This window comes from Argentina anserina, chromosome 2 (assembly GCF_933775445.1).
Source record: "Argentina anserina chromosome 2, drPotAnse1.1, whole genome shotgun sequence".
Classification (NCBI taxonomy): Eukaryota; Viridiplantae; Streptophyta; class Magnoliopsida; order Rosales; family Rosaceae; genus Argentina; species Argentina anserina.
In genome coordinates, this window is record NC_065873.1 from 22,670,759 (window position 1) to 22,682,708 (window position 11,950).

General features: G+C 36.5%; 3 protein-coding genes across 4 annotated transcripts; all 3 read right to left on the reverse strand.

The window, feature by feature from the left end:
* Positions 1–1,358: 1,358 nt before the first annotated feature.
* Positions 1,359–3,653, reverse strand: LOC126781967 (esterase-like). The gene is made up of 5 exons (XM_050507097.1): positions 3,337–3,653; positions 2,596–2,805; positions 2,313–2,482; positions 1,864–2,128; positions 1,359–1,753 (listed from the first exon to the last, which is right to left on the reverse strand). Exons 1-5 carry the CDS (start codon positions 3,623–3,625, stop codon positions 1,455–1,457), a joined length of 1,233 nt encoding a protein of 410 aa, XP_050363054.1. The 5' UTR covers positions 3,626–3,653; the 3' UTR covers positions 1,359–1,454.
* On the reverse strand, positions 3,377–5,965 carry LOC126781968 (uncharacterized protein At4g08330, chloroplastic). 2 transcript variants are annotated; one of them, XR_007670719.1, is made up of 3 exons: positions 5,554–5,965; positions 4,385–4,882; positions 3,377–3,503 (listed from the first exon to the last, which is right to left on the reverse strand). XR_007670719.1 is itself a non-coding variant. In XM_050507098.1 (2 exons), exons 1-2 carry the CDS (start codon positions 5,643–5,645, stop codon positions 4,474–4,476), a joined length of 501 nt encoding a protein of 166 aa, XP_050363055.1. In that variant the 5' UTR covers positions 5,646–5,965; the 3' UTR covers positions 4,226–4,473. The 2 variants fall into 2 exon arrangements, 1 of the variants encoding a protein (XP_050363055.1); XM_050507098.1 differs by lacking the exon at positions 3,377–3,503 and having other exon boundaries at positions 4,226–4,882.
* A 2,948-nt stretch (positions 5,966–8,913) lies between these two features.
* On the reverse strand, positions 8,914–11,724 carry LOC126784518 (photosystem II 22 kDa protein, chloroplastic). Its single transcript, XM_050509981.1, has 4 exons — positions 11,445–11,724; positions 11,201–11,314; positions 9,557–9,800; positions 8,914–9,420 (listed from the first exon to the last, which is right to left on the reverse strand). Exons 1-4 carry the CDS (start codon positions 11,667–11,669, stop codon positions 9,176–9,178), a joined length of 828 nt encoding a protein of 275 aa, XP_050365938.1. The 5' UTR covers positions 11,670–11,724; the 3' UTR covers positions 8,914–9,175.
* Between the last annotated feature and the right edge of the window lie 226 nt (positions 11,725–11,950).

Genomic DNA, 11,950 nt, shown 5'->3' on the forward strand with positions numbered 1-11,950 from the left:
ATATGGATGTAAATATGAGAAAAACAATAACTAAGAACTTCTCTCCACCACTAAATATGCTTCAATCACCCCTAACAATGTCAAAAATTATAGATGAATGCACTCACAGTTAAGCCAATATCGTTAGGTCATTAACTGTATTACGTTCTCTTACTTGTCATATTAAGCGAAATGTCGGTATCTAGACCAAAAATAATTAAATCATGAAGTTTTAAGAACGTTTGAGTAACAACAAAGAATCTAAGGTCAATGTCGGTAGCCTTAAATTACTAAGGAATCACTTCACACAAGTACATGCAAAGAACTTCTTATCTCTCATAGAATATGCAACGATATGTCGGTTATATACATATTCAAGATAATAAAATCCTAAAACATGCATCAAAGTATCGACTCAATGAGACATGTAATACAATTATCAATGAACAATCAGTGAAGAAATTCTCATCTAAAATTATATAAATCAATTGGAGTTTGAAATCGAAGACATATCTAAAGCTTTGATTAGCCCCTAACTATCAAGGAATTTAGATACACATAATCTTGAATAAAAGCATCAAAGATACATGAGAGATGAATTAAATGAGAAGAGACCCAACTTCCTTTTTCTTGTGGAGGCTTGATGAAATTTTAGCACCTTGATGAGATGTGAGTTGTAACTTGAGGAGATTGAAAGTGACTTCGCTTCGGCTCTCTATGTCCGTTTTCTCCCATTTCTCTTATTTTCTTCTCTCTATTTTTTTCTTCCCCCCCCCCCCTCTCTCTCTCTCTCTCTCTTGGTTGGTTGTGAAAAAAATGGTGTATGGAGATGGTGATGATGGAGGTTTTTGTATAGAAGAATTGTGGTGGAAAAAGTAGAGAAAAGTGAGAGATAATGATGTATTGAGTGGGGTGAGTGATCATGAAAAGAAGTGGAATGAAGTGGGTGATCATGAAATAAGTAAATGATCATGGAGAGAAGTGAGTTATAAAGAAGGAAGTAAGTGGTCATGAAAAGAATTGTGTGATCATAGAATGAAGTGGAAGGAAATTGGTGATTATGAAAGAAGTGAATGATCATGGAGGAAATAAGTGATAAAAAAAGTAGCGATGGACATATAGGTGATGATTACATTCAAAATAAAATCAGATTTTTGCATAATATAGGTGTAGATTTTTGGACAATAGGGATTCATGATTTTGTGAGAAAAAGAGAAAAATAATGTAGTTAAATCTCAACTAAAAAGATGAGATCTAGTTGTGATAGAACAATGTGTTGTTCCTCTATAAATTGGTGGTGCTCAGAAAATTACCGGAATTTCATATTTTTCTTTTCTTCTTTATTCCATTTCAAAATACCTAAAAACAAATAAAATTAATTAAAAATATAAAAACATAACGAATCAACTTTTAACTTATTGTGAAACATAATTTCTTATCTTTAACTCATACGTAATATAAACGAGACAGCACATTTATTTCACTAAGTTCTTATTTAGGTTCAAAGTTCGATCAAAACTCCTGTGACAAGCTTGTTTGAAAGGCAGAGGTGCATCTGAATATGCTCCGGTTGAAATTTTATCAAAAATAAATTTTGCAGCTGCCTCGGTGTAGTGAATACCATCCCAGTTCACTCTCTTTGAGGGGTTTTTGCATGAACCAACAAAGACTTGGCTACCATTGACTGTAATTGTTGCTCCACATTCTGCACTACTGTTATAGTTGTATTTACCACCACCATAGCCACAACAAGCAACAAGTGGGAGCTCAAATCCTGCCAAAAAATGCCAGCAGTTGGTTTATACAATTCAAGCGAGTGAATCCGTGAATTCAAAATGTCAAGAAGATTTGTACCAGATTCGTAATGCTTATATATCAACTTACCATACTTTTTGGGTTCCTTGAAAAGAGAGTACTTGACAGAATACACATCTACATAAGTGAATGCAGCCAAAGGCAGATCCTTCCTGAGTTGAACTACAGCCTGCTTCAGCTGGTGGTTAAAATGTTGAGCTACTTCATTGTAGGCCTTTGCACAGCCAACCTCATCTTTCTCAGCTGATGGGAAGTTTGCCGCAATGTATGGTAGGCAGCCAACCGGCCCCGTGTTATGGATCCAAAATGACCTTGCTCCCAAACCATATATTTTCTACATCAGCACAAATATAGAATGAACAACTATTATTACAACATATGAATTTAATCAACTTCAACATGTAACCATTGTTGCTTGTGTTTTAAGAAACCTTCAGCAAAAGAAATCAACTTTGTGGGATAAATTGACAAGCTTTTCCTCAAAGAGGTGGTTGATAGTTGGTAATACTAATGATTACCTTAATATTAGTTGAGAAACCAGTGACTATATCAGGAACAGATGCATTTACTTCCTGCACAGTCATATTACTGAAGAATCCCGCGCCAAGATCATTCTGACCAATGTCGAATGTGTATAAAGCTTTGGAGAAGTACTCCTTCTTTGGCATTAAACTTGCAAATATTCCCCCTACAAAAAAAAAAGAGCCGATCAACTTCCTAGTTAAAATGGAATTTATCTCAAAGAAGTGACGACTCACGAGTAATGTGATTCCTAAGTATTGACATTCTCCAGTACTTTACCTCGATGCCTTATCAGCTGTGATCTGGTTTTTAGTTGCAGGAACTGCACATATTGGATATCAAGATAGAACGGACTAAATCCACCGGCTGGTATTATGAGGTCTGGGAGTCTAATAGTTGCAGCTGCAGTGGCGAAATTTGCCCCATGCGAGAAATTTGTCCCAAGAGAATCCAGATATGCACTTAGATAAGGGTGACCAAGACTCTTTGCTGAACCACAAGACAGTCTCTTGAGTATAGTACAAATTACAACAGATAACTAAACAGAGTACATAATACAATCTCTCTGATAAAGCTGAAATGATGAAAGACAAACAGTAATCAATGATTAGGTCACAAGGTTGATGAGTATACAACTGGAAACTGGAAGGTCTCCCCTAATCTATTGTCTAAGCACTAATTGTTTCAACATGCCCACATTAATGACATGGGAAGAACCTTTTAGTGCGACCAGCAAGATAAATTCTTTCACCACATCCACTTATCAAGTTAATATCCACCAACACTTTCTCCTCATTGTATACACATAAAGTGCAGTCCAATGTCATCAAGAAATGAGTGTCTAGAAACCATCCTGGCCCTACAACTTTCTACGAAGTTTGATAATTCAACCTTGAGAAAATGCACTGTATCTTTCTACAACCATGTGTGTTTGAATTGTCAACCAGGAAGAACTCCTAAACCTTGGCAAATGATACAACCTATACATGTTAATGTATAATGAAGGTAAGAATAACATACCCAGGAAGTCGATAATGAGCCTTCCATCAGAGAATCTTCCGGCTGGCATACCGAAATAGGTCTCTCCATAAGGTGTGGTTGCTGGTATAAGAGATGCAGACAGTCCACCAGTATCAGAATTCGAGTCTCCAAAGTTGAAGATGGCTGGAAATTCGCAGTCTTTCAAACTGAAGATGGGGATCACAGTACTACTGATAGTAAGAAATATGAGCATATAGTAGCAGAAGAAAGATTCAATAAGTTTAGGAAAGTACTCCATGGTGGAGAAATACCAAAAAGATATATGCATATGAGAACTAAATTGTGTATGTTATATATAGTGTAATGAAAGGTGCAGTTTACTTCCACTGTATTATCAGGTGGCATCTAAATGATTTAATTGTTGGTTTAAGCTTTAGTCTAAGTACATATTCAACCAAAATGAAAACAGGGGCCACTAGATGACCAAGAACGTGTGAATATCTAATGAGTCTCAGAGTAGGATGTCGTGATCCTTTTGGATTTGACATACAGATTAATTTCGGGAATTACTGGGAAAGGGAAAGCTGAGATGAGTCAAATACTTATCACAAGCGTTTTTACCCCCCTCCCCCAAAAAAAAAAAGCAGCTCGAATCATACGACCTTGTATTTCTGATGCAATCATTCCAACTTCATTTCTTAGATAGAAAGCAAAATACATATAAAAAAATGATAGAGGGATGTGGATAGAACACAACATTTCCTGCAGGTAATACGTTAGAGAATATGATAAAAAAATGCAGTTACTTTTTACAGAATCTGAACTAAGATCTATAACATTTGATCCCAATTTTTCAGCAGCCACTTGAGCAAGAGCTCGTAGATACGTAAAAGAAAAGTGCAGAGATTAGCTACCACAAATTACAATGCCACTGAAGCTATGTTATTTGAATAGAAACTTTACTCAATCATTCAAATCACTTCAAAATTCCACCTTTAACTCTTTGAATATTGAAAATTATTATATACAGATTTCTAAACAGGGGCAATAGGAAAACAGATACAATCAAAATAGAGAACACCCTTACACAGATTGTTGCAGAAATACATTTTTTGGCTGTTGCTGCAGAAACTTCTTCAGCACCAGGGAAATACCAAATAGTGTTGTTCATGGATGTCAATCTAAAAATGAAGGCCCACATCCTTCAGAATTTGAAGGCTGCAACGAACGAATTCTAACATCATACTTTCTGCATTTAGAACTTTCACGGCCTGAAGATGAAGAATCTGATCCATCCGATACGAGTGAGTAAGAAGCCGAAGAATTATAATCGTCATAAGCATTTCCTATGTGGTTACCGCACTTGCGACAAAGAAGTTTAGTTTTCCGGCTGAACAAACCCCAAGAACGCCTAGAGAAATGGGGTTTACATTGAAGTTCATCTACCTGACTAAATCTGCTCTCATCAATGTAAAAGAACGAAATGATCCCTCTCTTTATAGATTTCCCATACTTATTAGAGCCAATCAAAGATGTGTTCCGGTTCTTAGAGCTCAGGTTCAGCTCATAGCCACATGCACCACAGCTGCATGAAGGAAACAAAAAACCACTTTCATATAATATGTCCTGCAACTCCGATCCAAATTAAAAACAACTAAACAGAAAGTCCAAGAATGCGAGAATCATAAGAGTTTGCAAAGCAGGAGGTAAATGTAATGTTCCTCGAACATAAATTGTTACTCTTAGCATTTGTTTCGAAAACTAATACGAGTTCCGACTAATATGAGTTTGTTTCGAAAACTAAGAATTGATCACTGAAATGGAGTTTATAACTATATGTATTTCCTGTTTCCCAACTTCCAAAATAGACTGGAGACATAGTAATACCTTCATTACTTATTCACTTACTGCAAGCCCTCACATTTTTGTTCTGGGAAACCCAATTTTCAACTTAATATATAGTTGTGGCAATATTAAACAGCACCCTTTTCACAGATCAAAGCTTCCTTATTTGTTTAATGTTTTTCTGGGCCCGAAAACCTTAAAAATCAAATCTTACACCAGCAATCACAACTTGATCCTACAAAGTTCCTTAAATTCATAACAACTAAGCATCAATCACCACCAGTTAAAGCCACAAGAAATTAAAGATTCGATTTTTACTCTCACATTAACAGTATCAAAGAAACGAACTTCAGGGTAATTAAAAGCTAAACAAACCCAATTTGTATATGAATTGAAAGATTGAAATGGGACCTGTAATTGACATCGGCACGAGAAGAAGAAGACAATGAAGGATGGTAAGCTCCGGTGAGATAACCGCCTCTGAAAGCCGTCGGATTCTCCATACTTAACAAGCAGCTCGAAATCAACGGCAGCAGAGACGGTGGCGGAGATATCCGAGAAGATTGAACAGTAAAACAGAGTTTGGTGGAGTTGGATTAGGGTGGTGGTGATTGTGTCCCGTCTAGTTCGGGGTGGAGTTTAACCGCCAAGTTGAGCTGGATCTCTTCTGAAAACGACGTAGTTTCGGAGACAGTTGAAGAAGAAAGAAGAAGAAGAACGGAATTCGGAGATAAACAGAGTGTGAATGAATGCCGAATGCGCTCCCCCTTACTTGGTTGGTGCTTACATGGAGTCATGGACTATAACGGCAACAAGAAATCATTAGTCCATTGTTTTTTCAGGAATATTATTTCTCATTTATCAAGCTATAATATTCATAGTGACTTTACTATAAGATTGTTGACCGACATTTATAGAAGATCAATTATCATATAGTTTTACGTTATACGTGTCCATGTTCAAGTTTTTGACTATACTAATAAGGTTGTAGAGTTTTTTGTTCATGATCCTTTTTTGTAGAACTTTGATGACTGTGATCACCAGCTCCAACTGATGATGCAATTTTTTCGTTTAGTAATATGGTGATGAAGAGAAGAATTTGGTAAGTAGGTGTGACATTGAATAATAAAAGAGTGAATGTGTCACGGTCTTAAAATTTCGAAAGATAAAAATTCAAATTCGAAGTCATTAAAACTTTAAAACAATCTCAAATATATTGAAATCATCTTATAATAACAGTGTATCGAAACTGAGTCCACAACATGACTCAGTCGACTTGAAAAATACATAACCAATGAAAATGTAAAATTCACTCAATCCTCACCACAAACATAGGAAATAAATCTTCGACAATCTTCAGAGAAAGCACTCACGTTATGCTAATCCACACCTGCAGAACTATCTCTTACACCATCGAATAGGTGCACCGGGATTGTAAACACAAACCCGGTAAGCTTTGCAGCTCGTATGAGTAAACCAACAATATAACACACATCTCATACAAAAGAAAATATGTCAAATAACATTTTAAGACCAACGTACTCATGTGACACTGGGCAACCCATCTGTTACCCAAAATCATTTAAAACATGGGTACTCATGAGACCCAGGTAACCCATTTGTTACCCTTCATAGGCACTGGGCAACCCATCTGGTTACCTAAAATCATGTAAAACATTGGTACTCATGAGACCCATGTACTCATCTGTTACCCCCCATGCAGTACACCGACAGACACTGAGCAGCCCATATGTACCTAATGTCACTAAAAAAATATGGGTACTCATAAGACCCATGCAACCCATCTGTTACCTCTTATGCAGTACACCGGCATACAAATTATAACTCTAACTGAATCGTAAACGACACCCGGCCAAAGCTCGGTTACGATTACTACCAACACGTCTGAAGACAAAAAAATACGTCCGAAGACAGAAAAAAACACATTCGAATACAGAAAACGTTTTAACAAGACTCAATGTTAAAATCACGTACAATAAAAATCCACCCATGTTATTGTACTACAACAAAGCGACTCTTGCTCAAATAAAATAAATATAGTTGTCACAGTATAATTCATTTGGAAATAAGAACGTGACAATATAAAATATAGCAACTCATATATATGTATCGTATTTACCATTTTATACACATATACAACCCACTATATCATATACATGTCCTAGTTCGATCTTTTAACAAAAAAAACGTAACTATGAGTCACCGCCAAAGGTAGACTCGTCATAGTGAGATTTACTCACATTCAGCATAGTTCATAATCACTAAAACTTTTTCAAAATCATTTATTAAAATAGTGTTTCACTTACCCATGAACCGTAGACGATCAAGTTCACAAATTTAAACCAAAACATATTTTTTTAAAAATAATTTTTATAACTAGTGATGCAACGACTACGGTAAGAACTCAAACTAAATTCAATAATTATAACGCTACTTCGATCATGATGATCATTGTGAGGTTTACTCACCTTATTTCCCGCGTGCAACTTCCACGACACCGAAAACAATTCTCTCACTTGTTTCGTCAGTCAAATAGCATAATAAAATGCTTAGAAAACGATACGTAAAATATCAGGTGACGATTTCAGTATAGCTAAATGTTATTCATAGAACACTATTCATGTTTTACTGTTTACTAAACATTGTTCGGGTTTACTGTTTTTACATAACACTGTTCATAATATTTGTTCATGAACCATGTTTACAATAATTGTTCATGAACACTGTTCACAGTAACTGTTCATGCGACACCACTATTTCCCGACCACCACCAATGACCACCAAATTTCACCACCACAATCTAAATGACATTCCTAACAACTTTATAGTTCACCACAAAGTCTAATTTGGAGCCTAAAAACTTCAATTTAACAAAAACCGAAAAGCCCCAATTTAAAACTTAAGATTTATTTTCTTCGATTCTCTTAGCACACAACGATTTGGGTTCAATATTTTGGAGGGTTTGTAGTATGGAATGAGACCTTCAAAATGGGACAAGAATCTTACCGATTGGTTGCCGGAGAAGGGAGATCCGACGAGTTGAAATTCGGCAAAATATGCATTTTCGGGAGAACTTCCGAAGTTCACCGCTCCCAAATGACAGTGAGATGGCGGGTGGTGCTGCCACCAATCGACAAGGGACGCAACAACCTTTCAAACGTGACCAGTGCGCCGCTCTATGGTGGCCGAACGACAGAGATCTGGCGGCCCAAAATCAGCTGCTCGGGGAGATAATTTCTGAATTTTTTTCGGGTGAACAGTACCCAATCCGAATTCTGATTTTTCTCCCCTTTTTCTCTTTAATTCCCATATTTATACTATTTTCCAAAAATGTCTAAATACATTTTGATTCGTAACTTCTTCATACGAACTCCGATTTAGGCGTAATGTGTGTCCACGAATTCGTATTGACGAACTCTACGACTTCCATGAATGAAGTTTTCTGAGATTTCTAACGTATAAAAATTCATCTCTTGACTGGTCACGGTAACGTTTCCGTGTATAAATCAATCGAACACTTTTGTTTTCTCCCTCGTATTATATAATCGGATCACCACTAATTTAAATATCTCCGAATAATAATTAGAAAAAAATTATAAAATTTCCGGGATATTACAAAATGTGATAGACAAATTCTGATTCGGAGTATAGATTCAACTTTATTTCTTCAATTCAATTTATTTTTTTTAGCATGATTCACAACAAGAATACTGAAAGGCTAGCTAGTGCAAGGAATCTCTTGTTGAAGAAAAGATCCCATGCCGTCACACATCGTCTTTCAGCTAGATGTCCAAAACAAGAACCTACTTTATAAAAGAAGAACCTACTTTCTGATGTTGCTGTGGGTTGCTATGAGGTAAACCTCCACATGACTAGGGGGAAGAGTAGAAGTTTATGAGATACAAATTTGAAGGAAGAGATCGAGAGTAGTATTATCTATCCCATACATGATCTTAAATGATTCTTGTGAGCATAATAAAGTTCCCTACTCATTTTTTGGTCGACACGTTTTCTACTCGTCATCTTCATCTGTGATGAATTTACCGGTTCCGGGGTTCACTGCAGCAATGAAGAAGAAGACGACATTGAGCAACACAAGAGGTTCGATTTCACTGATGGGGACTCCGGTCTCAATGTTTAACTGGGCTAGAGCTCCCTTCCCTGTGATGATCTCCCCAATTAGAGAGAATGCAAATCCCAACTGAGCTAATCTTCCTACGAATAGCTCATTCGCCTTGGTGAATCCGAACAGAGGACCTGTACGTATTTGACACCAAATTTAGATATCGATGACATTTATCCTAGCAGGTTGGTTAAGATTAACTAAATTTTAATGTAGTGCAAAATCCCTTAGCAGGTTGGTAATGTAGTGCAAGCTAGGTTAGCTAGTTACCTCCTTCCTTGAGACCCAAGGCAGCTTTGAATCCTTTCCCTGGAGGAATAACCGCCCCTGGAATTCCGGCGGGAGGATCGTCCACAAACTGACCACGGTCACCAAGAGCTCCAATGGCTCCAAGCAGGGTGAAAAGGATGAAGAAGAGTAGAAGAGGCTCAGCTTCTACGATTGGAATTCCAGTCTCCAAATTCAATTGGTTAAGAATTCCTTTTCCTGTAATTGCTTCTCCCAATAAGGACGCCTGCATATTGCAGATCATACAAGAGAAATAACATTAGTTGCATGAGTACTCAATATTCGAGTGTGCTTTGTGCTTCTGTAGTGTCACTCAAAGAACATGGCATATCTGAATAACAAAACAAAAATCATGATAATTACATGAATGATTATTATAAATTTAGAACGTACAGAACTTAGTGATCTTGAGGCTTTGATGCAGTCTAGTTCAAGCTTCATAAAGTACGCTTGGTTTTAGGTTGAAGAAGTATTAGAGGGAGGAATATGAGTTTGCACTAATTTTCCAGCATTTTAAAGTTAACTTAAAATATATTTCGAGATGTCGGTGAAAACGAAATTATCAGTCTTTAAATAAGTATGAGTTATTAAGATATATCGAACATTTTACACCGATTTGGTCTGCCTTGACGAACAATTGCATAAATGAACGTCATCTCCACGATGCCGCTCTCATTAGTATTCTTCTTGGATGGGTTAGGCTGGTGATTAAAATCTTAGTCACACTTCATGAGTTAGATTACTCATATAAAACGATTTAAAGAAACTAATAGATCTAATTAGTCTGGACACTCTCATCAATCTGGTATCAGTTTCACTCACCCTCATTAGTCATTATCAGGGGCGGATCCAAGGCATTGTTTATTGGGGCTCAAGCCCACCCAAATGTTTTGGGATTTAAAGAAAAAAACTAGGTATATATAATTATTTTTGTGGTATTTATATTTGTTCTCAGCCAATTTTTTTTTAATTATACTCATTCTACACCTTTGGCTTTTATTATTTTCCACAACCCTCCATTCTTGACGCAGTTCACATCGTGTTCGTTATTGAACGTAAAGAGAAATTGATCTTCCCAGCGCCGTTATGATTCTATTATGTCTTCTAGTTTCTGATTGATATATATATATATATATTGTAAAATAATTTTCTTCTTCTTAAATAATCAAAATTTCTTAAGTAAAAACTCTTTTAATTATCTTCTCTCTATCTATTGATTTTGAAATTATAAGTACGAGTTATTGAGGTTCAATCTAATCAATTTGAAAAGAAAAAATTAGTGCGTTTTCTAATGTCTTTGATTTTCATAATTTAAAAACTTATTAACATTTACAGTTTACATGGTTGTAGAGGTAAAAAAAGCCTTCGACCAAACTTAAAGCCTACCCCATGTTCAAATCATGGATCCATCATTGGTCATTATATATATTTAACTTTAAAGCATTGTAAATTTGATTTTACGTGTGAAACTCTCTAATTTAAAGCAAACTTCTTTCTTATTTTAATACACATTCAGATAATGCAATAAAAAAATACACTTTCAAATAATCAGATCAGATATAGGTCAAAGAAAAAAGAGAAGCAACTTAGGTAGATGAAAAGGAACAGAGATGAAGGATGTCTCACAGCAAAACCAATCATGGCAACACGACCCACGAAGAGCTCATTCTCCTTTGTAAAACCAATTCCTCCGGATGTTCCAAAGATACCAGACTCAACCTTGGGCTTTGGCGCTGGTGCCTAATCAATTGGTAATCAACAAACACAACAAAACGAATCCAAATCAAACAAATGCAGATATAACGTTATGTTAGGGTTGCATACATGAATAGAGAAAGCATATACTTGACGCTAACGCCGAGATGAATACCTTCTTGGCAGGGGCTTTGGTTTTCGCTTTGAAGAGAGCAACGATGCCAGATGATCTCAACGAAGTGGTCGAAGAAGAAGGGAGTGGCCTGAACACAAGCTGAGAGAACGACTTGGGTCTAAGTCTCTGAACTTGTAGCTGAAGTAAAGGATCTGATGACTTCAAATCAACCACATTGGTTTTAGCCACACTGCTACTAGACATGAGCAACATGGTTTGAGCCATTGTTTATCCAAGGGCTTTAATTGCTCTTGCACAAGAGTGAGAAGACTAGCAGACTCCTGTCTTTGCTCACAAACACAATTTAAGGAGGGAACTAGAGGTGTGTGTGATACCAGTCGCTTCAATCTTACTAAGAGATTGTGGATGTGGTGTGTGAGCTAGTTGATGGGCAATTAGAGTGCCCACGTCTATATGTATGTGCACTTTGTGATGCTGAAGATAATGTTGGAGCCTACCTCAGTCTATAATCAAATTACATTCGATCTTGCAGACAATTTGACACA